General features: G+C 44.4%; 1 protein-coding gene across 1 annotated transcript in view; it reads right to left on the bottom strand.

Moving 5' to 3' along the window:
- The window catches only part of fancm (FA complementation group M), a 125,536-nt gene extending 110,758 nt beyond the window's left edge, over nt 1-14,778 (bottom strand). Inside the window, exons 1-4 of the mRNA XM_055640372.1 lie at nt 13,555-14,778; nt 3,096-3,268; nt 2,917-2,994; nt 454-612 (exon numbers count right to left, since the gene is read on the bottom strand). Of these exons, the coding sequence (XP_055496347.1) occupies nt 454-612; nt 2,917-2,994; nt 3,096-3,268; nt 13,555-14,125 (981 nt within the window). The 5' untranslated portion in view covers nt 14,126-14,778. The remainder of the gene's footprint in view (nt 1-453; nt 613-2,916; nt 2,995-3,095; nt 3,269-13,554) is intronic.
- Nucleotides 14,779-20,885: the final 6,107 nt, after the last annotated feature.

The following is a 20,885-nucleotide window of genomic DNA, read 5'->3' as shown; positions in this document are numbered from 1 at the left end:
AGAAAAATGAGAAAAAAAAACACCAATGCAGATAAAAACATAACCGGTAGAATTATTAAAATTAGGAATATGCAAGAGGTCACAATGAGAGCAGCAAGAAATGCTGAGACAGTAGTGGTTGGGATAATTGGGAAGTGATAGGTCACAATGGACAAGGATTTTAAAATTGATTGAATGGCAGAGTGGACTCGATGGGCCGAATGGCCTGATGCTACTCTTATAAATGTGAACTTGTATATAAATGAAAATGAATATATTAAGTGTTGAAAAATTCAAAAATTTGAAATGAAAATTAAGTGTATCTATTTCAAAATGCCAAAAAAATATCAAAAAGACTGGAAAGACAACTTTGAAAAGAATGGAAGATGGAGTAAAATCTTAGTAGTCTGGCATTTCACTGTTCACCTCAAGCCAAATAACTTCTGTCCTTGTCAAGAGAAAAATAAAACTCACCTGTAGGTATAAAGACTGAACAGCAATCAGCTCAGGACCCAAAGGAAGAACAAACTTCTCGACATGTCGCTGGTGAGAGTACGGTTGGATATCTATTGAATCTTCAGACCTGACCTCCAGACGTGAAATCATCAGGTTTGAAATTACTTGCTGTACAGCCTGTCACAATAAGAACAATTACATAATATGGTCATATCAAATAGCAGAAAGTTCTCCCTAACCAAGCCTGCCAAATTCCTCAAAGAAAAATATCATTGACATTTTCACCATTCCAGTTACCTACCTCTCCCTAAAATCCCTGTCCTACTTCACCCAAGAGCTCTCCCGAGTTTAAAAAAAAAAATCAAACTTGTGGTAAGCACGTAGAATGAACGTAGCGGGTACGTCGGAGCTCGGGACGTCTCTTAGGGCTAACGGCAGGCACTCGGGAAACGTGGTAACTTGTGAAGATTTTTCAAGATGTTGAAAAATGTCCACGAGTAAAATATACTCGGGATGGAAAATGTTGATACTTTTTAACTCCTAGTTATACTGTAGTAGCTCGTGAGTTTATCTTAGCAGCTCGTGAGTTTACCATCCCCCTCGCCCGATCTTCATTGAACCTACTATTTGGCCAATCTTTTACTCAGCTCTGTAATGTTTCCTTCCTATCAAATACTGTTTTATAACTCTCCCATCTGTCCACGTGGAAAGCTTGACTGGTTGTAGACGCTATCTAATGCAATTTCCTGTTACTGACTAAGATAATTTCTTTGCTTTTGCAGAATATTTGTTCAGGCTTCTGAGAAAATTTGAAAGCAACATAATAATCCATATACTAATCCCGTTAAAAAGGTTGGATCCGGCAAATATAAATTGAGAATATCTTGTATTCGAGGTGCATTGAAACCATATAAAATGTTGTTTAACTTGTCACATTATTTAAACAAAGGAGGGAGTTTTCACAAGTGATTCAACCGATGTGCAATTAACAACCTGCGTTATTGTGACATGATGGATGTCGTTCAAGTCGCAATCTAAATGTAAATATATGGTATTTTATCCTACCTAGCACCTACCTACCAGGCACCTGTCAAAGCAAAACCATTGTTCGGTCTGAATGTCTGTTTTTAGTTCAATTATTAGGCCTATTTTAGATATGGTAATTTTAAAGTTGTCTGTATTTATTCTGTTTTTATTAACTGCACTGACAGGAACTGATAAAGAAACAATTTTTTGTTTCCTCTGTGTTTGTAAGTAAGTGAAAATTATATTAAAGTAATTACTGAATACTGAGAATACCTGCCAGTATCGCTAAGAGTTTGATTTTTTTTTAAACTCGGGAGAGCTATTGAGTGAACTCACACAGTAGGACAGGGCCAAGCGAATCCATTCCCCAGATTCCCCAACCAGGCATTTCATCCAAAGCCAGTTTCTCTGTTGGCTCCTCTGCACCCCAATCTTGCCTCATTTCCATCAAACATTGCAATTCAAATAATGTTTTCATCACCTCTGCATGTGGTTCCCTTCCACTGTGGCATTTTCAAACTTTTTATTACTTTCCTTACAAAAAACCATTGTTCTACCAAATTCTTACGCAAAGATTTACTATGCAAACAATTAACCTTTCCATTAAAGCCATAAACAGATTGCCAATTCTTCTGACATCTTTTGAAATCTTTTCAGTTGGATGATCAACTGATGTCAGAAATGTTTCTGTGCTTTTTGTATAATAGTTTTGTATTATTACAATTACAATTGTATATTATAACTATTATAATTCTTTATAACGAACCGCCTAACAACTTTTTGTCCCAGCAGTTTTTTCTAGTATTGTACAATTTGTGGAGACTATCTTTGTCAGGTTCTATGAATTCAGACACAGCATCACCAGGAGGTAACTGCAAATGCAGGAAAAATCATAGGTAGACAAAAGGTAGAGAAACTCAGCAGGTGAGACATGCAAGGATTGTATAAGGCTGCCTCACCTGCTGAGTTTCTCCAGCATTTTTAGCTACCTTCTGTGAACACGCGAGTTGATGCCTGCCATCTGGGGCAGGATCCATGTGTACACATGATAGATGTGGCCCGCCATCCGCTCACAGACATGCGTCCTGGCCCCTATGCAGAACAAGGTTGCCGACCCCTGTTGTACGGGATGATAATGCAGCCTTGATATCTGGCAAAGTGGCCTTGCAGGGCATGAACTGTTGCCCCTAATGAGATTTATAGGTATGGTGATTTTAATAACCAAAGAGAAGCACTTTAGAGGCTACATTCATGAAAAAGAAAGCTAAACCTTGAAAAAATATTTTCAAATACAGAAACGGTGACGTCTCCTAAAGCAGACATTCTTCATCTCTACGATAATTGTACCTTCAATGTCCTTCTGCTATGATTTTATCCTTTGTGCAATTATCTAGTCAGAAAAAGGGTGAATTACATTACAGTTCATATATTGCATAGTTTGTGTAAGTAACTAACCTTTATGTCCCCACCTGGCGTGGCAGTCAAGGCCAGAACACGGAATTGATGTGTATAGTTACATAGCTCCTTAACAACCTTTAATCGAAAAAGTTGAACATTATTAAAAAACTTAAATAATAAAATGTCACTCTCTTGAAACAAAGTAGTTACATATATATTATTAAATTGTACTGTACCTGGCAATAAGCATAATTTCCTAGTGCCTTATGTGCTTCATCCACCACCAAACACTTCACATCAGTAGCTGGACAAGCTCCTCGAGAAAGGTCATTCATCATAACCTGTGGTGTGAGGAAGAAAACGCGCCTGGTATTCCAAATAGTCTGGCGATTCAATGCCTGTGTGTGTCCTGAAAGATTTATGGAATACTTACTGGATATTAATTTTGGTTCATACAATTTTATAAAATTTTATAAAATCCAGCATGCCGCAATAACAGCGAACTAATGACATTTGTACAAAATTGCATTGACATGCGAGCATTAGAAAACCAACAGTCAAAGCCAAACTGCATGGACCAGATGTAGATTTGATTCTCATTCTTGCTGAGGTTTCAAATCAGTTGCACAAAATAAAATTTTAAATCTTCCTTAGTTTTCTTTTACCCAGCTTTGGGACACTGGAAACAGATTACTTGCCCCTCCTATCGACAGCATGTCATGTTGGGTAGCTTGAAGATTGAGATAATGTTTCAAAATGCACTTTAAAAAAAAACACATGCATATCAGTTGCTTGCCTCCAAAAGAAAAATCAGGAAACATAAATGAAGATCGGGAGGTAATACAATTTCTTGTTTCATATTTTTCAGACTTTTGAACTATTAAATAATTGAAAAAATGTCCTTAACTCTAGTTAATTATAGCTGACAAAATAAATTCACAGGACACCCTATTTGAGAATTCTTTTAATCATGGTATCTTTCATTCACCAAATACTGAAATTTGCATAAAATTCAGTAAAACACAAATAAAAATGCTTTTTCCTGTTAGGTTTCTCAATCTGGTTGTTACCAACCATTTATTTTGCGCAATTAATCATTATGGAAAATGGACATGAAATCAATGTTTAAGAGGGAACTGCAGATGCTGGAGAATCGAAGGTTACACAAAAAAGCTGGAGAAACTCAGCGGGTGCAGCAGCATCTATGGAGCGAAGGAAATAGGCAACGTTTCGGGCCGAAACCCTTCTTCAGACGAAATCAATGTTCTGTTCACGAGCATCAATTATTAAAACATTACTTAAATTTACATGAATCTGATGTAAAAGAACACTGATCAAAGATAGACATAAAAAGCTGGAGTAACTCAGGAGAGAAGGAAAGGGTGAAGAAGGTCTCGACCCAAAACATCACCCTTTCCTTCTCTCCAGAGATGCTGCCTGTCCCGCTGAGTTACTCCAGCTTTGCTGATGAATCATTAAGAATAATTTACAACAAACAGATGTCCCAAATAAATCGTCAAAACAATTTTAGAGAGGCGATTGCCTCCCTTTATGGAATTCCAATTACCATGCCAGGGCTCTAAATTAACGGTTGCCCGGGTGTCAATGGCCACCTAAAGTCCTGCCGGGCAACCTAAAAGCCGTGTCATTTTGCCCGGCTTGGCAAGCACCCAGGACACCTATCGTTCAACTCTGAATGGGCCCCCCTCTCTATCTCTCTCTGTCACTCTTCCTCTCCGCCCATCTGTACCCGGGCCGCCGAGTCTCCACTCTCCGGCCGCTCCTTATCCGCTGGCACGGCCAGCCGCCTTGCACATGCGCTCTGCCAGGGCCAGCACATCATCGGCTGCCCTGCACAAGCCCACTGCCACGACCTGCACATCCTCCCCCTACACATGCTCACTGCCACGACAACTGGTCGGCACCAGGCACTTTCTCCCTCCCTTTGCATTGTGGGAAATCTGGCTGCCATTGCTGCGACTGCTGAAACCCTACACAGAATCACTCCCTGGAGCTGGAGTAATTCCCTGGAGTTTGGAGTTGCTTCTTGGTTTCCTGATTCTCCAAAAATATTCCAAATGCAATTTAAACTGGAGGTGGTGGAGGGTCCACCACCAAACTCCAAACAATAACAGCCTATTGCACTCTATCTGGTTATTTATTTGTATATATATATATATATATATATATATATACATATATACACATATATATATGGTCTGTGGTATATAGACACACTGAACTTTTATCTCCTGTTCTGGATTATGTTTACATATTCTGTATGCTGCAGCAAGCAAGAATTTCATTGCCCCATCTGGGACACATGACAATAAAACTTTCTTGACTCTAGACTTGGACTTGAGCAAAAAAGTGTTCTTGGGGAAAAAAGAGCTACCTTAAATTTAGTTGCGTCTGGTTGGGTAACTATGGTAGAGTGAAGACAATTCCATGCTTTAAATGTGTGGGTGAACTCCATGGAGCAGCCAGCATCTCTGGATAGAATAAATTCGGGTAGAGACCCTTCTTTAGACTTCCTCTAGTTTTAGTTTCATTTAAAGATACAGCGTGGAAACAGGCCCTTTGGCCCACCAAGTCCACGCCGACCACCTATCACCCATACATTCTATCCCACACATTTACAGGGCTCTCACTTAACTTTTTTTCTCTGTTTCCAGCCAGGCAACCAAGGCAGCTTTTTAGGTTGCCAAATGACAGTTTAGGTGGTCATTTAAGACGGCTTTCGTGCGATAATGTGCTTGGACGAAGTGCGTAGTTACCATTCGGAATTATGCTCAATGAAGCATTCACATATTATTTCTGCTTCAAAATAAAGTCACTACCTAAACATATTCACCAATCAAGTCATGATATATACCACAATGACATGCAGCAAAATTATAATACAGTATATACAGTATCTCAACTCTTTACACGTTGCAATGAATGAAATTTCTATTATTTCTTTCCACTTCCAAACAGAAATGTGGTTGGATTATTCAGCGTATGAGCAACCTCGACGAGACCAAGCGCATGCTTGCCGATCGCTTTGCACACCACTCAGTTCGCAATAACCAATCTGATCTCCCGGTGGCTCAGCACTTCAACTCCCCCTCACATTCCAAATCCAACCTTTCTGTCCTGGACCTCCTCCACGGCCAGAGTGAGGCCCACCGCATATTGGAGGAACAGGACATATTTACTTGGGTAGTTTACATCCCAGAGGTATGAACATTGTCTTCTCTAATTGCAGGTAGTCCTTGCTTTCTCCCTCCTTCCCCTCCCATTCCCAGCTCCCCCACAGCCGACTGTCTTCGGCTCTTCCTTTCTTTTTCATGTAACCCCCCCCCCCCCCCCCCCCGACATCAATCTGAAGAACCGACCCGAAACATCGCCTATTCCTTCACTCCATGGATGTTGCCCTACCCGCTGATTTTCTACAGATTTGTCTACCAATGGGATCTCGCCACTGGCCACATCTGCCCATCTACTCCCCTGTTGGGTTTCCACAGAGACAGCTCACTCCGTAACTCCCTGGTCAATTCATCCCTTCCCATCCAAACCACCCAGTCTCCTGGCACTTTCCCTTACAACTGCAGGAAATGCTACACTTGGCGCTTTACCTCCCCCCTTGACTCCATTCAAGGTTCCAAGCAGTCTTTCCAGGTGCGGCAGAAGTTCTCCTGCACCTCCTCCAACCTCATCTATTGCATCTGATGCTCTAGGTGTCAGCTGCTCTACATCGGTGAGACCAAGCGTAGGCTTGGTGATCGCTTCGCCCAACACCTCCGCTCGGTTTGCAATAACCAACCAAATCTCCCGGTGGCTCAGCACTTCAACTCCCCCTCCCATTCCGAATCTGACCTTTATGTCCTGGGCCTCTTCCATGGCCAGAATGAGCCCACCATAAATTGGAGGAGCAGCACCTCATATTTCGCTTGGGCAGTTTACACCCCCAGCGGTATGAACATTGACTTCTCCAATTTCAGGTAGTCCCTGCTTTCTCCTCCCCTTCCCAGCTCGCCCTCAGCCCACTGTCTCCGTGGCTTCCTTTCTTCTTCCCGTCACCCCCCACCCTCACATCAGTCTGAAGAAGGGTCTCGACCCGAAACATCGCCTATTTCCTTTGCTCCATAGATGCTGCCTCACCTGCTGAGTTTCTCCAGCATTTTTGTCTACCCATTCACACGTCCTGTTATCCCACTTTCCTCACCCACTCCCTACACATTAGGGGCAATTTTACAGAGACAAGTTAACCTACAAAGCCAATGCATGTTGGAGGAAACCCACATGCTTGCAGGGAGAATGTGCAAATTCAACACAGACAGTGCCCGAGGACAGGATCGAACACTGGCGTGTGAGGCAGCAAGTCCACCAGCTGTGCTACTATATTTTGTTTTCCAACACACAAAAAATCATATGTTGATAACGTTGGTTACTAAAAAAATGAAACTATCCATTTTCAGTCTTAAATCTCCAAGTGACGCTATGTCCCCCTTTACAGCTACTGTATGTTTTAATTCAGTTCAAGACTATGGGGCAGTACATTGGCCATAAAGTTGCTGCCTAAAAGTGCAAGAGACCCAGAATTTATCCTGAATATGTGTGCTGTCTGTATGGAGTTTGCTCCTTTTCCCTTTGATCGCATGGGCTTTCTCCGGGTGCTCTTGTTTCCTTCCACATTCCAAAGGTGTGCAGGAACCTATTTCAGCCCAACCCAAAACGTAATATTTTCCTTTTGTCCAGACATTCTGTTTGACCTGTTGAGATTCTCCAGCTTTGTCTATCTTCAGTTTAAACCAGCATCTGCAGTTCCTTCCGACACACACAATACTAAACGATAGAACTATATTAATCCCAGGAGGGAAATTGTGTGTGTGTGTGTGTGTGTGTGTGTGTTATATATATATATATACAGAGACACACACACACACACACATATATATATATATAGTTATATGTTCATATATAAATATACACCGTTTTGTTTTCTCGTTTATAACATTGTTTACAGAGTACTATGTTTACATATTCTGTTGCGCTGCTGCAAGTAAGGATTTTATTGTTCTAACTGAGACGCGAGAGAATAAAACACTCTTGACTCTTGACTTACGTCGCTAATGTGTGGGATAGAACTAGTGTACGGGTGATCAGTGGTCGGCGTGGACTCGGTGGGCCGAAAGGCCTGTTTCCATGCTGTATCTTTAAATTCAACTAAAAACACTAAATCCAGAGGGAGTCTAAAGAAGGGTCCCGAAAAGTTACCCAATTTCTTCTATCCATAGTTGCTTGCTGCTCCATGGAGTTCCCCCGCACAATTAAAGCATGGAATAGTCTTCACCCTACCATAGTTACCCAAACAGATGTAACTAAATTTAAGGTAGCTCTTTTTTCCCCCAAGAACACTTTTTTGTTTGTCCAAGTCAAGAGTCAAGAGAGTTTTATTGTCATGTGTCCCAGATAGGATAATGACATTCTTGCTTGCTGCTGCACAACAGAATATGTAAACATAGTCCAGAACAGGAGACAAAAGTTCAGTGTGTTTATATACCATAGACCATATATATACACAATAAATAAACAGATAAAATGCAATAGGCTGTTATTGTTCAGCATTTGGTGTTTGGTGATGGGCCCTCTACCACCTCCAGTTTAAATTCCATTTAGAATATTTTTGGAGGACCAGGAAACCAGAGTTACTCCAGGGAGTTTCTCCAGCTCAAGAGAGTGATTCTGCGTAGGTTTTCAGCGGTTGCGGTGAGGCGGCTACCACACAGCAATGGAGGCAGAACTCCCACAATTCAAAGCGAGGGAGAAAGGCCCGGCGCCGACCAGTTACCTTGGCAGTGCGCATGTGCAGGGCGGCCGATGATGTGCTGGCCCTGGTTGTGTGCATGTGCACGGGGAAGATGTGCTGGCCGTAGCAGCGCGCATGTGCAAGGCGGCCGGGCATGCCGGCGGTGAGCGGAAAGCGACAGAGAGAGAGAGAGCTGGAGAGAGGGGCCCGCTCAAGTTGAACGGCAGGTGGCCCGGGTGCTTGCCAAGCCGGGCAAAATGACACAACTTTTAAGTTGCCAGGCGGAACGTTAGGTGGCCACTGGCACCCGGGCAACCGTTAATTTTGAGTTCTGCTGAGGCTATTTCAAATTTTTTGCCTTTTCTTAAGAAATAGATAGAAGTTTAGATCTAGCAATTGAATTTAGATGAATTTGTTTTTGCTTTTAACTTAATAATTTCTACCCTTTTTTTCTAAGACTGCAAATAATAACTTGTTTCTGTTAATGCTGTTCAGTGTTTTGTATTTCTTTACATTTTAAACAGATGTCTCTGAAGAAGAAATGCAAAATTGTCAATTCAAATGCCCCGCAAAAGAGACTGATTTAGACAGCATTCGCAGAGATTATCCGAATTTGGACTACTCCAAATGTGACATTCTTAATGGGAAAGTAGTGGGCAGAAAGTCATGTCATGCGTGGTTTGAAGAGCAAAAACTTGTAGTTTACAATGCCAAAATTGAAAGGTTGAGGGAAAACAAGGTGTACAGAGTTGCTTATTGGTTACAATCTGAGGAGTATGATGATGCTGCTGATTATGCCAATGTACCAGCTAACAACTGATCTTCATAAAGACTTGGTCTTTTGCTAGAAATTGTAATTCCTTTACCTGTCTGTTACGGACTTACAGCATATAATACAATAATATTAAAGTTCTGATCTTGAGAATATCACATTTTTGAATTTTCAAGGCAGTCTCGGTGTTTATTACTATTTCCGCCACAACGGTCAATTTTGTAATTAGCTACATTTAGGTAACTAATTATATGCTTTAATTTCAGGTCATCCAAATAAGATGCTTCATATTTGTTTCAGAATGCTTCAATCTATAATAAATGAACATTTTATTCTTAATTTTTAAGAAAGTTATGGGCTTTTGACTGTCCTCAAGCTTTTGTGTTAAGTCAATGAAAAGCAATAGGGAACAAGATGCTAGGTGAAAATAACTTTTTTAATACTGAAGATATGAAAGTGAATTGGGTATCAAATTTAATTTATTTTTATGCTTTATCTGATGGGATAAATTACAGGCTTGATTTTTAAAATCACAACATTTTGTAACATGCTACATCATCGGCGTAAGCCGAAAGAACCATCTCCACCCCCGGCCCCGGTAAAGCCAGGCCTGCCAACCGCCTCCAGAGAAGGCACAGGAATGGCTCTACACAGATGGAATACAGCTGGCCAGACATGGGACATCCCTAACGTACCCCTCTCCTTAAGTGAATGGGGGCCAGCAAAGAGCCGTTGACCTTAACAAGGCATTCCGTAGCAGTGTACAAAAGCCGGATTCAGGCCTCAAAGTGCGGACCAAATCCGAACGCCTGCAGAACGGGACACTCTGGGAGGGAGGGCCACTCCAGCACTGCGCGCGGCCTGCACTGTGTTTCACGGACTGCGAGTGATGTCACGCCCTGACTCGCAGTCCTTTGGTCGCCGCCAGCCCACCAGCCGCTTGCCGTCCGCCCCACTCGCTGTTCAAGTCCGACCTCTCCATCTCTCTTCCCCCTCCCTCTGCCCCCTCCCTCTGCCCACTCACCATCGCTGACCCTCGCTCACCCCCCTCTGTCAACCTCCCTGTCTCAACCACCTGCTCTCCCCCCACACTCCTCTCCCCCCCTCCTCTCCCCCCCCCCTCCCATCCTCCCCCCCCCCCCCCCCCCCCGTTATTCAAAAGACGAGCAAGTCGGGATGGATTGAAGCCACCGAACTTGCAGTCCTTTGGTTGACGCCCACTGCCCGGCCACCTGCCAGCCCCGCTCTCTCCTCCTCCTCCTCTCCCCCCGCCTCCCCCCCCCCTCCCACTCCTCCACTTCCCCACCCCCCCCCCCCCCCCCCCCCCCGTGACCGCACGTTGAGGGGACGGGACCCAACGGGTCCCACTGGGACTAGTTACCTATAAAATGCATCTTCGTGACTATTAGAAAGTACTTCCCAAACCCTTGCCCCCAACCAAGGGCATGGACAACAGACACATTCGGCCACCTGCAGGTTCCTTTGCAAAATATAGTTAATCCAGACTTTAAAATTTTACTGCGGTTTCATTGTTGCTCAACCCAAATCCAGATACTCACTCCCTATTAGCATTGTAGGAGTACCTTCATCTGCCATGTCAGCATCACTGTCTTAAGGTGAATTAAGAATAGGCAATAAATATTACATTGAATTGAAACATACATATGGAAACAGGCTCTTTGGCCCATGAAGTCACGACAACCATTGATCACAAGTTCACAATAGATCTCTTTCACAATAGTTATTCCACTTTCACGTCCAATCCCTACACACTAGTGGCAATTTACAGAGGCCAATTAACCTATAATCCCACACATCTGCAGGATGTGGGGTGGAAACCGGAGCACCCAGAAGAAACTCAAGTGATCACAGGGAGAACATGCAAATGCCAGAAAGATAGCATCGGCGGTCAGGGTCTAACCTGGGTCTCTGGCACTACAATTCAGCAGCTCTACCAGCTGCACCACTGTGTCAACCATGGCCAGATGCCCAGGTGTCAAAAATTAATATTTCTGTTGATGCGGACAAAAAAGCACACCAATGCCTCAACTTCCTCATCTATATCTATAACTAAAATTCTTCTCTTATTTGTGCTTGTGCGTGTCTGTGTCTGTATGTGTGTTTTTCTACCTTTGTCAAAACGCTCTTATATTTTTACATATTCTAACACATTTTTCCCCTCCACACGGTAATCAGGTTCACTTAAGATTTCACAAGTTATTGACGATTCCAGTTTTAAAAAAAAGGCAAAAAACACTTATTTTCCAGGACTTTCCACTGATGGTCACAATCCCACTCACAGTGCACCAATCACAATGGGCTCTCAAGCTGCCGAGTGCCACAATGACATCACAATGGGACGTTGCCAACTGTAACCGCAGCTTCTCACAGACAACCTTTTTTACAGGGGCTTCCAGTGATGATAATCACAATGTGCTCTCAAGCTGCTGAGTGCCACACCCCCCATCCCCCTCCTCCCTGGTTATTCACACCCCCGCCCCCTCCCCACCAGGGTTATTCACTCGCCACCCCCCCCCCCCACCGGATTATTCGCACCCCATTGGCCCTCCACCCCCACTGGGTTATTCATGATTAAAGTATCACAAAAAGCCAAAACCACCTTCTAAAACACCAGCTTCCAGTGACGTCACAATGCCGGGGGGGGCTATCAAACTGTACAACTCCTCCCCTTCTGTCGTAGAGTAGAGTGAATCCCCCCCCCCCCCCCAATATGGTACAGTGAAACAGAATATTCCACCACCTTCCAGTGACGTCAGGGTAGGGGTCTCATTTAAAAAACAGCTTCATCAGCTCCCCAATGCACACCATTGGGGAATGGGTCTGCACTTAGTCTAGTAATAAAAGAGAATTGCAGATGTTGGTTTACATCCAAGATAGATAAAAATTGCTTGTGGAACTTAGTGGGTCACGCAGCAACTCTGGAGAAAATCGATAGGTTCTGAAAAAGGATCCCGTCACCAATTCATTTTCTTCAAAGATGCTGTTAACCTGCTGAGTTACTCTAGCATTTTGTGTCTATGTTTACATGTCTGCTGTACTGCTGCAAGTAAGAATGTCATTGTTCCGTTTCAGGATATATGACAATAAACCACTTTTGACACACTTGATTTACCTGCACTGCATGCAGAAGCATTTTTTAGCGGTACCTCGGTACACATAAAATAATTTCAATTCTTAACTCGGTTAATGTCAAAACCACTGTTATGATACGATAGAACGTTAATTATCCCAGGAGGGAAATTGATCTATCAACAGTAATAAAACACAAGATACATGAAACATGAAATTAAAGTAACGAGTGGAAAGGATTGGGGATGTGCAAAGATTGGGGGGGGGGGGGGGGGGGGGGGGGTGAGGGGATTCACTCTACTCTACGACAGAAGGGGAGGAGTTGTACAGTTTGATAGTCACAGTGAAGAAGGATCTCCTGTGGCGTTCTGTACTGCATCTTGGTGGAACCAGCCTGTTGCTGAAGGTATTCCTCAGGTTGACTAGTGTTTCATGGTGGGGGCGAGTTGTATTGTCCAAGATGCTCCGCAGTCCCGCCCAAGACCACCTCCAATGAATCCAACCGGCCCCAGGATGGAGCCAGTCTTCCTGGCGAGTTTGCTAATCCTGTTGGTGTTCATGGCCTTCACCCTGCTGCACAACAGCGAAGAGGATGGCACCTTCCCCAGAGAGCCTATAACAGAGCCAAGTATTTGCTTGGACAGCTTACAACCCATTTGTATGAACATTGATTTCTCTAACTTCAAGTAACTCCTGCACTCCCCCTATCTCCATCCCTCCCCCACCTAAGCCACACCAGGTTCTCGTTTTCACCTAACAATGGCCTGTTTCCTTTATCATTTACTTTTTTACATATCTTTCATTCAATTGTGCTATATATCTCTCTACATCACTGTCTATATCTCTCGTTACCCTGACTAGTCTGAAGGAAGGTCTCGACCCGAAACGTCACCCATTCCTTCTCTCCAGAGATGCTGCCTGTTAGCCAGCATGTTGTGGCTATCTTTGGTTTAAACCGGCATCCTTCCGACACAAGTATCAAACCTGATGACCGTCAACCTCTAGGTGTTCAATCAGTTACAGTAACACTAATATTTACCTGTCATTTCTGCCATGTGGCTCTGCGGGATACCCATCACCTTGTAACAAGCTTCGATCTGCTGAGCGACCAGAGGTTTCGTTGGGGCCATGAACACAATTTTCCCCGCAGGATACCAGCGGTAGAAGTTGTACATCGACACTGCAGCGATGAAGGTCTTGCCCAGGCCAGTGGGCAGACAGACCAGCGTGTTATGGAAAAGGGCGGCGTGGACCATATCGAACTGGTAGGTCCGGATCGGCCAATTATTTGGATAAATCCACACGTCCCCAGCGGACAGGTCGAAACCAGAAAGAGTGGTGCCGGTCTCGACCCGCTGACTGCCACAGCCCAGGCCCCGCTCCGCCTCGAACACCGCCACCAGCAGCACGTCGTCATCCTCGCCGTCCTCGAAGCTGCCCGGGGCGGCCTGAGCTGCTGCTATCGCCGCCGCCGCCTCCTCCTTCTCCTTCTCCGGGCGCCGCCTGCCCTGGGCCAGTAGGCCCACCGGCCTGCCCGCAGTACGGGGCTGCCGTGCACTCGCTTCGGGGCCCCAACTCTGGAACAGAGTCCGCTGCCGCCCGCCGCTCATTCGAGAAGTTGCTGCTGTTGTTGCTGTTGCCGAGACCGCGGGCGCCGCTCACCATCGCCAGACGGCGGCGGTCAATCGCTGCTCGAATCCGGCGCCTTTCCTAGGTCAAAGGTGACCGCGCAACTCCCTGCTCCTCTAGTATCCAATCTTTGCTGCTGGAGACACCGGCGTCTCCAATGCACCAGCTCCTGGGCTGGAAGAGTGAGCAACCTGTCAAACTCTGTCTGGGCGTTAGAAACTAGGAACTGCAGATGCTGGTTTGTCCCAAAAAACAAACACAAACTGCTGGAGTAACTGGCTGGTGCTGGTTATTCAGCATCCCTGGAGAACATGGATAGGTGCGTTTCGGGTCAGGATTTCTATCTGGTGTTCCCCACTTATTCAGGGCTAGGATGAGCAAAATTTGTATTGCACATTTCAAAATCCTCTGTAATCTTATCTTAGGGGGCTATATGATCTTATTGAATGACATACAGGCTCCTGCGCAAACCTTGTTCTAGCTGCTCATAATTTGAGCATTTGCTTATTGTCCCTGCTTGACTGCACTTGTGAAAGAGAAGCTGCATTGTGGCAAGGATGGATGCTGGTAAACATCATAAAATTGTACCTAATTATGAAAAAAATCAACAGTTATAGTCCAGGTGATACCTTAGCCTACATTTATCTTATCAACTACCAAACGTGCCTAATGGGCCTGTCCCACTGAGGCAACGTTTTAGGTGACTGCAGGAGACTATGCGGTCGCCACATGTGGTTGCCGGGTAGTCGCCTTCATGGTCGTGAGAAGTTCCCGCATTCTCGGAACTAGTCGCGTCCTCATTATGGTCACTGCAAATTTTTCAACATGTTGAAAAATTAGTGGCGACCAGAAGGAAGCCGCCATGGAGAGTAGCGAGAATACTTGTGCCGTAGGTGGGTCGCCAGGACGTCCTAGTGGGTTGCCAGGAGATCGTAGGTTCTCATAGGTTATAGCCGGTGCTGACCGGTGAATTTCATTGGCTCATTGGGGAAAAAAAACGTAAGCAGTAGTTTTCAGAACCAAGGAAAACCGACCTGTAATGTTAATGTCCACTGAGCTCCACAGCCATGTATCAATGGCTTCGTAAAAGTTTTCTCCCCCCTCTCCCCCACTCTTTTAAAGGACCTACGTGACCCTTTCCCGTACACTGTGCTTTCACCGTCTTAATTACAGTGGCAACCTTCCAGTTCATTGCGGTGTGTGTCTGTATCACATTGGCTTTGTACCGTGTGAATTTCACTCAGACAGCGCTCCCCCCGATTGCCCTGTCCCCCGCCTGCATAACAGGCTGGTGAAGGAAGCCATGTGTGTGTGTGTTCCACTCTGATTCTTGCCGTTCCAGCTGCCAGTTTTACAGACGACCGCCGGCAACTTGACAATAGCCTGAAAAATCGCCTAAGTGGGACAGACTCATTACAGTACTTTTTCTTCCTTGCCAATGTGGTGGCCTATGTAGCATGTACATGCACACATTTACATTCCTCAAAATTCTACAATTTAACATTCATCCATGTAAGCTTTATTGGTTTGGATTTATGTCATTGATATACGTAACGCCTTTTTTTCCTGGCATACATGTATTAACACTCTGTAAAGGAACTGGATGTCTGCTATTGCATCTGTCTCAAGATTTTAGGTCATTCACATCCTCAAAATGAAGGTTTAGTCATGTGAATTATGCATTTACTGCCACCTTTTGGCCATGTCATATTTGTCCTTGGAGTGGATAAAATACTTTGGCATTTTCAAAGCTATTTGCACGAGGATTGTAATTTTGCAACCCTTGTCAAACATTAAATTCCGTCTGCTTAACAATGTGGACTAAATCTGTTCGTCACTTACGCCAGATATAAATCTATCCTGCAGAATATGTTTTAAGTCCAATGTTATAATTGATAAAACCTTTAATGCAACAATATATTTGACAACAGATATATGTGGTATAAACCAGCATTTGCAGTTCTTTTTTATTACAATATATTTGACAACTTTTTCTCCAGCTATTTAATTTATTGTGACAAACTTCCAAGTATCTATTATTTCAAATGGCTATGCATTGCAATAATTCACCAATTTCTGCCTTACTTAAGTAAATGAAACATCTTTGACTTCCTATAATTAATGAGTATAATAGATCTCAAAGCCAATCTGTCAATATGACAGCCGTCTTATAAAACATTCTTTGTCTGTACATTTTCAATATGATCTCCTAGTTCCAATACAGCATTTGCTAGAAAACACATTTCCATTCTATCTACATGTGCTGCGAAAGACTATGACATTCAACTCCTTGGTTGCTTACATATCCCATTGATATGAGGAACTATTTTGTCTCATTTTCTGCCTTCACAGAGCACTACTATGCTTAAGACCTCTGTACACCGTGTTTAATTCACCTGTGCTTTCTTGGTTTGGGCACCTCTCAGTCTTTAATAACAACCACAGCCTTTTGATTACCACTGTCTGATTGTGCACCATTAGTTTTTAAAAGTGTTATGACAGAGCTACCAGCCTTGGAGGGCATCTACCACACATGGTACCTCAGGAAGGCCGTCAGCATCCATAAAGACTCATCACACTCCTGTAACGGACTGTTTGAACTACTTCCCTCCTGCAGACGTTACAAGGCCTTCTACGCCCGAACCTCCAGACTCAGAAACAGCTTTATTCCAAGAGCTATAGCGGCTCTGAACCGACCCTGCTGAATGCCCCCCACCCCCCCTGGACTGTCTCCCTCGGATGGTCACGAGACACAGCTTATTTATTTATTTTACTTTTCTTTTTCATCGGTTGGAGCTGCATACTAAATCTCGTTGCACTAACGTGCAATGACAATAAAATACATTATTATTATTATTATTATTATTATTATTATTATTATTATTATGTGCCAGAAATGTCTCATCTGCAACTGTGGAGGTTTCAGTATTCAGCACCATCAGTTCAGATTATTCAAAGAGTTTCATTAAAGTGTGCTATATTTTCTGTGGTCCTGATATGCATCTCTATTTGCTTTACCTTGTTATCAGCTGTTGTGCATCATCAATGGTTTGTATGATATTGTTATGGACATGGTGAATACTGCATTAAATAAACTCAAGAAGATGGTGCTTCAGAACATGTGTAACCCTTTATTAAAGGCAAACAATTAAATCCCATATGTATTTACATCACATATACAATGATGTCAGTATATCGCACACACAGTGTATAATATTTCCTAAAATACAGCTATACCACACTATTGAATCTGTTTCCGACACCCTTGTACTGTCTGTGTTGCCATACATATATTTAAAAAAAAACTTTTCCTGCTGGCTCGGTTGCAATTATATATATTTCCTTTGGTTAAGAGCCTTTCTGCCACTGGAAACAAATTCCCTTTATTTACTCTATAAAACATATTGAATGTGAATGCTTCTAATAACTCGCCCTTTCACCTATCTTCTATTGCATAACTAAAACTCTGATCTTGTGCTCTTCTGGTTTGCGGGGTTTTTCTATTTGCGCAAAAACAGTACGTGATAGCACTACAGTTTTTCGGCAGCTAACTCACTGTTCTCGTGTGCTGCGGGTGCGACAAGTTTAGTTCTGATCGATGGTATATTGTAAAAGTTATTGGTTAAAATTGTAAAAACCGCGCATGTGCAAATTGCTGTCAGTTGCCACCACGCAGATTGGTCTCCTCTCCTGTCTCCGCACTGATTGGCCGCATCCGCTGTCCTTCACTGGAGGCGTCTGCCTCGCCCGGTGTTTGCCAAGTGTTGCACAGCCACAGCAAGTTGGCTGGAAGCGGCTGGCCACAGCTGGCATGGCCCGGTTTCCCTGCTGCCCGGCTTCACCACGACTCGCAGCACTGCTTCCCCGCAGCCACAGCCTACGGCCCAGCAGCCGCTGCTTTGCCACGCAAGGAGGGAAAGGAGCGGCAACCTCGAGATCCTGTGGAGGTGAGGAGGGAGAGTGGGGGGGGGGGGGGGGGGGTGAGGGAAAGAGGAGGGGAGGTAGGGAGGGAGTGGGGAATACCTGGGGATGTGAGGAGGAAGAGGGGGGAGGGGAAATAGGGGTATATGTGGGGTAGTGAGGGGAGAGAAGTTGTGAAGGGAGGGAATGACTGAGGGTAGGGGAAAGGAGAGGGAGGGAGAGGTGAGGGAAGGATTTGGGAGGGGAGGAGAAGAAGATGAAGAGGAGGGGGAGGGAGTGCTGGGGGATGAGGGGAGATAAGCTGCGCCTGCGTAGTTGGGGGCTATGGGTGAGTGGTGGAATATTGCATCGGGGAACAAGAACGTGGAATATGGCGTTTTGTTGGGGGGAGCCTTTTCACGGGACCCAAAACTCATATAATTGTATGTTTTTTAAGGTGAATAGTGGAATAGTCATAACGATTTCATTGCACTCCTCCTAAATTTGGTCAATTATTCCCGGAGATTTTATGTCAAACTCATTTTTTAAAATATAAAATCCAAAACCCATGCTCACCAATCAAGGCCCACCTGCCTCCTGGCCCTGCCCCCCGCTGTGGATTAAAGTATTGTTTATTTCTTTTTTTCATACCATTGAATTTTATTCTTTCTCTGTGTCCCACTCCGTGTCCCTCCCCATGTCCCTCCGCACCCCTGTCCTGGGCTCTGGATTAAACACCTGTTGTTAAGTCACCCCACCCGTCCCCTCCCCGCGCCCAGCGTGAGCGGACTTCTTCTGTGGGAGTCCAGCTGCGGGAGGCGTGGCGCGAGCGTACTTATGGGGCTTTCTCACGGGGCGACTTGACGCAAGATGTAACCAGAGTGAAGTGGTCGTGGTCTAGAACGATATCACACGATATAACGGGGGGTAGATAAAGAGTTCCCACGGGTACTCGGCATTTCTGTTATTTGTGCGAGTGACTTGTCCGTCTCCCGAGCTTTCCCGTTAAATCTTGAATGAACATTGTGAACTGTGAAGTGTTGTTAAATCATCACGTGGCACAAATGATGTCACTTTTTTTTTCACACACTATAAATATCCTCCCTTGGTTGACTCCCTTTTATTGCCTGAGTTTAGGCTTGTTGCGGAGGTTAATGAATAGAATCTGTTTAAAAAAATCTAGCGTGCCTCATTTGTTGATTTTCATGTTTGCGAAGCCCTTTTTTAGACAAATGTTGTTTGGTGTGATGCACCTTCTCTCAATATGTGCAAGAAGTCGTCTTTTTATATTGTCAAATAGGAATAAAGACTTTGTCTCACATTGACCGTGATGATTGTCTTATTTTATTATCTACTGAGAGGTGAAACTTTCAAACGTTTAAATAGCTCAGCAATTGAGGGACCTGAACACTCAAAAATGAAAAAGAATGAAAATGTGATTATATCACCTCCCTTCAACTATTTTGTGTTTCAGCATGAGAGGGATTATAACATTAGAGACATTCATCTTGTAGTGATGTGTTAATGAAGAATTGCAGACATCAATCTGATAGTAAAAAATATATTTATTTAACAATGAGGTAAACAAGCACTGACAATCAAACTGCTGAGTTAAAAGCTTTATCACACTTCAGGCTATAATAAAATGTGGAGCCTCCCAACAGAAACAAAGTAATGCCCAAGAGGAAAAAAAACACACATTAACATACATTGAGACCACCTTTTTTACTCACCTTCTGTCCCCTCTGTCCAGCTTCCGGGTTCACAGTTCGCAGGAGTTCCCACGGTAAACGCAAGAGTTATTACGGATATCGCACTGGCCACTATGTCCATATAATGTTTCAATGTTCAACCACAAGTGTACAAGTCACTATTGGAGAATTTCAAGCTTGCTTGAATTTTCTCCCGAGTCAACAAGTTACACGAGTACCTGCCGTTAGCACCACGGTGGTCCACGAATGCCGTACGGTTATTATCGTACGAGGTTCCCACGATGTTCAACTCTGGTTACCTCTTGCATCAAGTCGCCCCGTGAGAAAGCCTCTTTAGTGACATCAAGTCTGCTCGCGCTTCGGCGTCGGCCTCAACTGTTCGCAGTCGGCCCGCAGGCTCACTCGGGACCACGCTGCCCACCCACTTCAACCCCCCTCCCCCTCCCTGTACTTGGGGTCTGAAGCGTTCGGGAATCGGTCCTCTGTGACGACCCAGAGATCACCGGCTGGCTCCGGGGGTACAGAGAGGATGCGAGTCCAAGGAGCTGGGGTTGACGGCTGCTGGGTGGCCGTACCCCTCTCCTCCCTCCCTTCTTTCCCCTTCCCTTCTCACCCCTTTCCTCCCCCTCCCTTCTCCCCCCTCCTTCCTCCCCCCCACCTCCCCCCTCTCCCCCCACCTCCCCCTCCTCCCGCCTTAAACACAACACAGAACTTTATTTATCCCAGGAAGGAATGTAAATGTAAAGCATTCTTGCACTGGAAGCTCTACAATTCCAGAGGGTATAAGAAACAGCATTGCCAGTTCCTGAAAGCTGAAGCCCAGCAGAAAAAAACATAACCCAAAGCATAGATGGAGAGCACAGGAGGCTCATCAACTCATTTCTAGCTATGCCTTGGGTTTATCAGCACTGTCAAGGCCATCTACAGCTCAGACACCTAAAGTCACATTCCACAGACAACCAAGTGGGTAAATGTCCGATTGAAAGAACGCTTCCAAAACCTTGTCAACCATAATTGCTACTCAACATGAGATCCCTTGACCCCCCCACACCCTCCCCCCCATCTTAGAACAACCCACTCCAGTCAGACTTGCTGCTGCAGTTGCTGGTGTAACTCAGCGGGTCAAACA

This window comes from Leucoraja erinacea, chromosome 9, assembly GCF_028641065.1.
Source record: "Leucoraja erinacea ecotype New England chromosome 9, Leri_hhj_1, whole genome shotgun sequence".
NCBI lineage: Eukaryota > Metazoa > Chordata > Chondrichthyes > Rajiformes > Rajidae > Leucoraja > Leucoraja erinaceus.
Note: the sequence above shows the minus strand (reverse complement) of the source record. Positions and strands in the feature narration are given on the sequence as shown.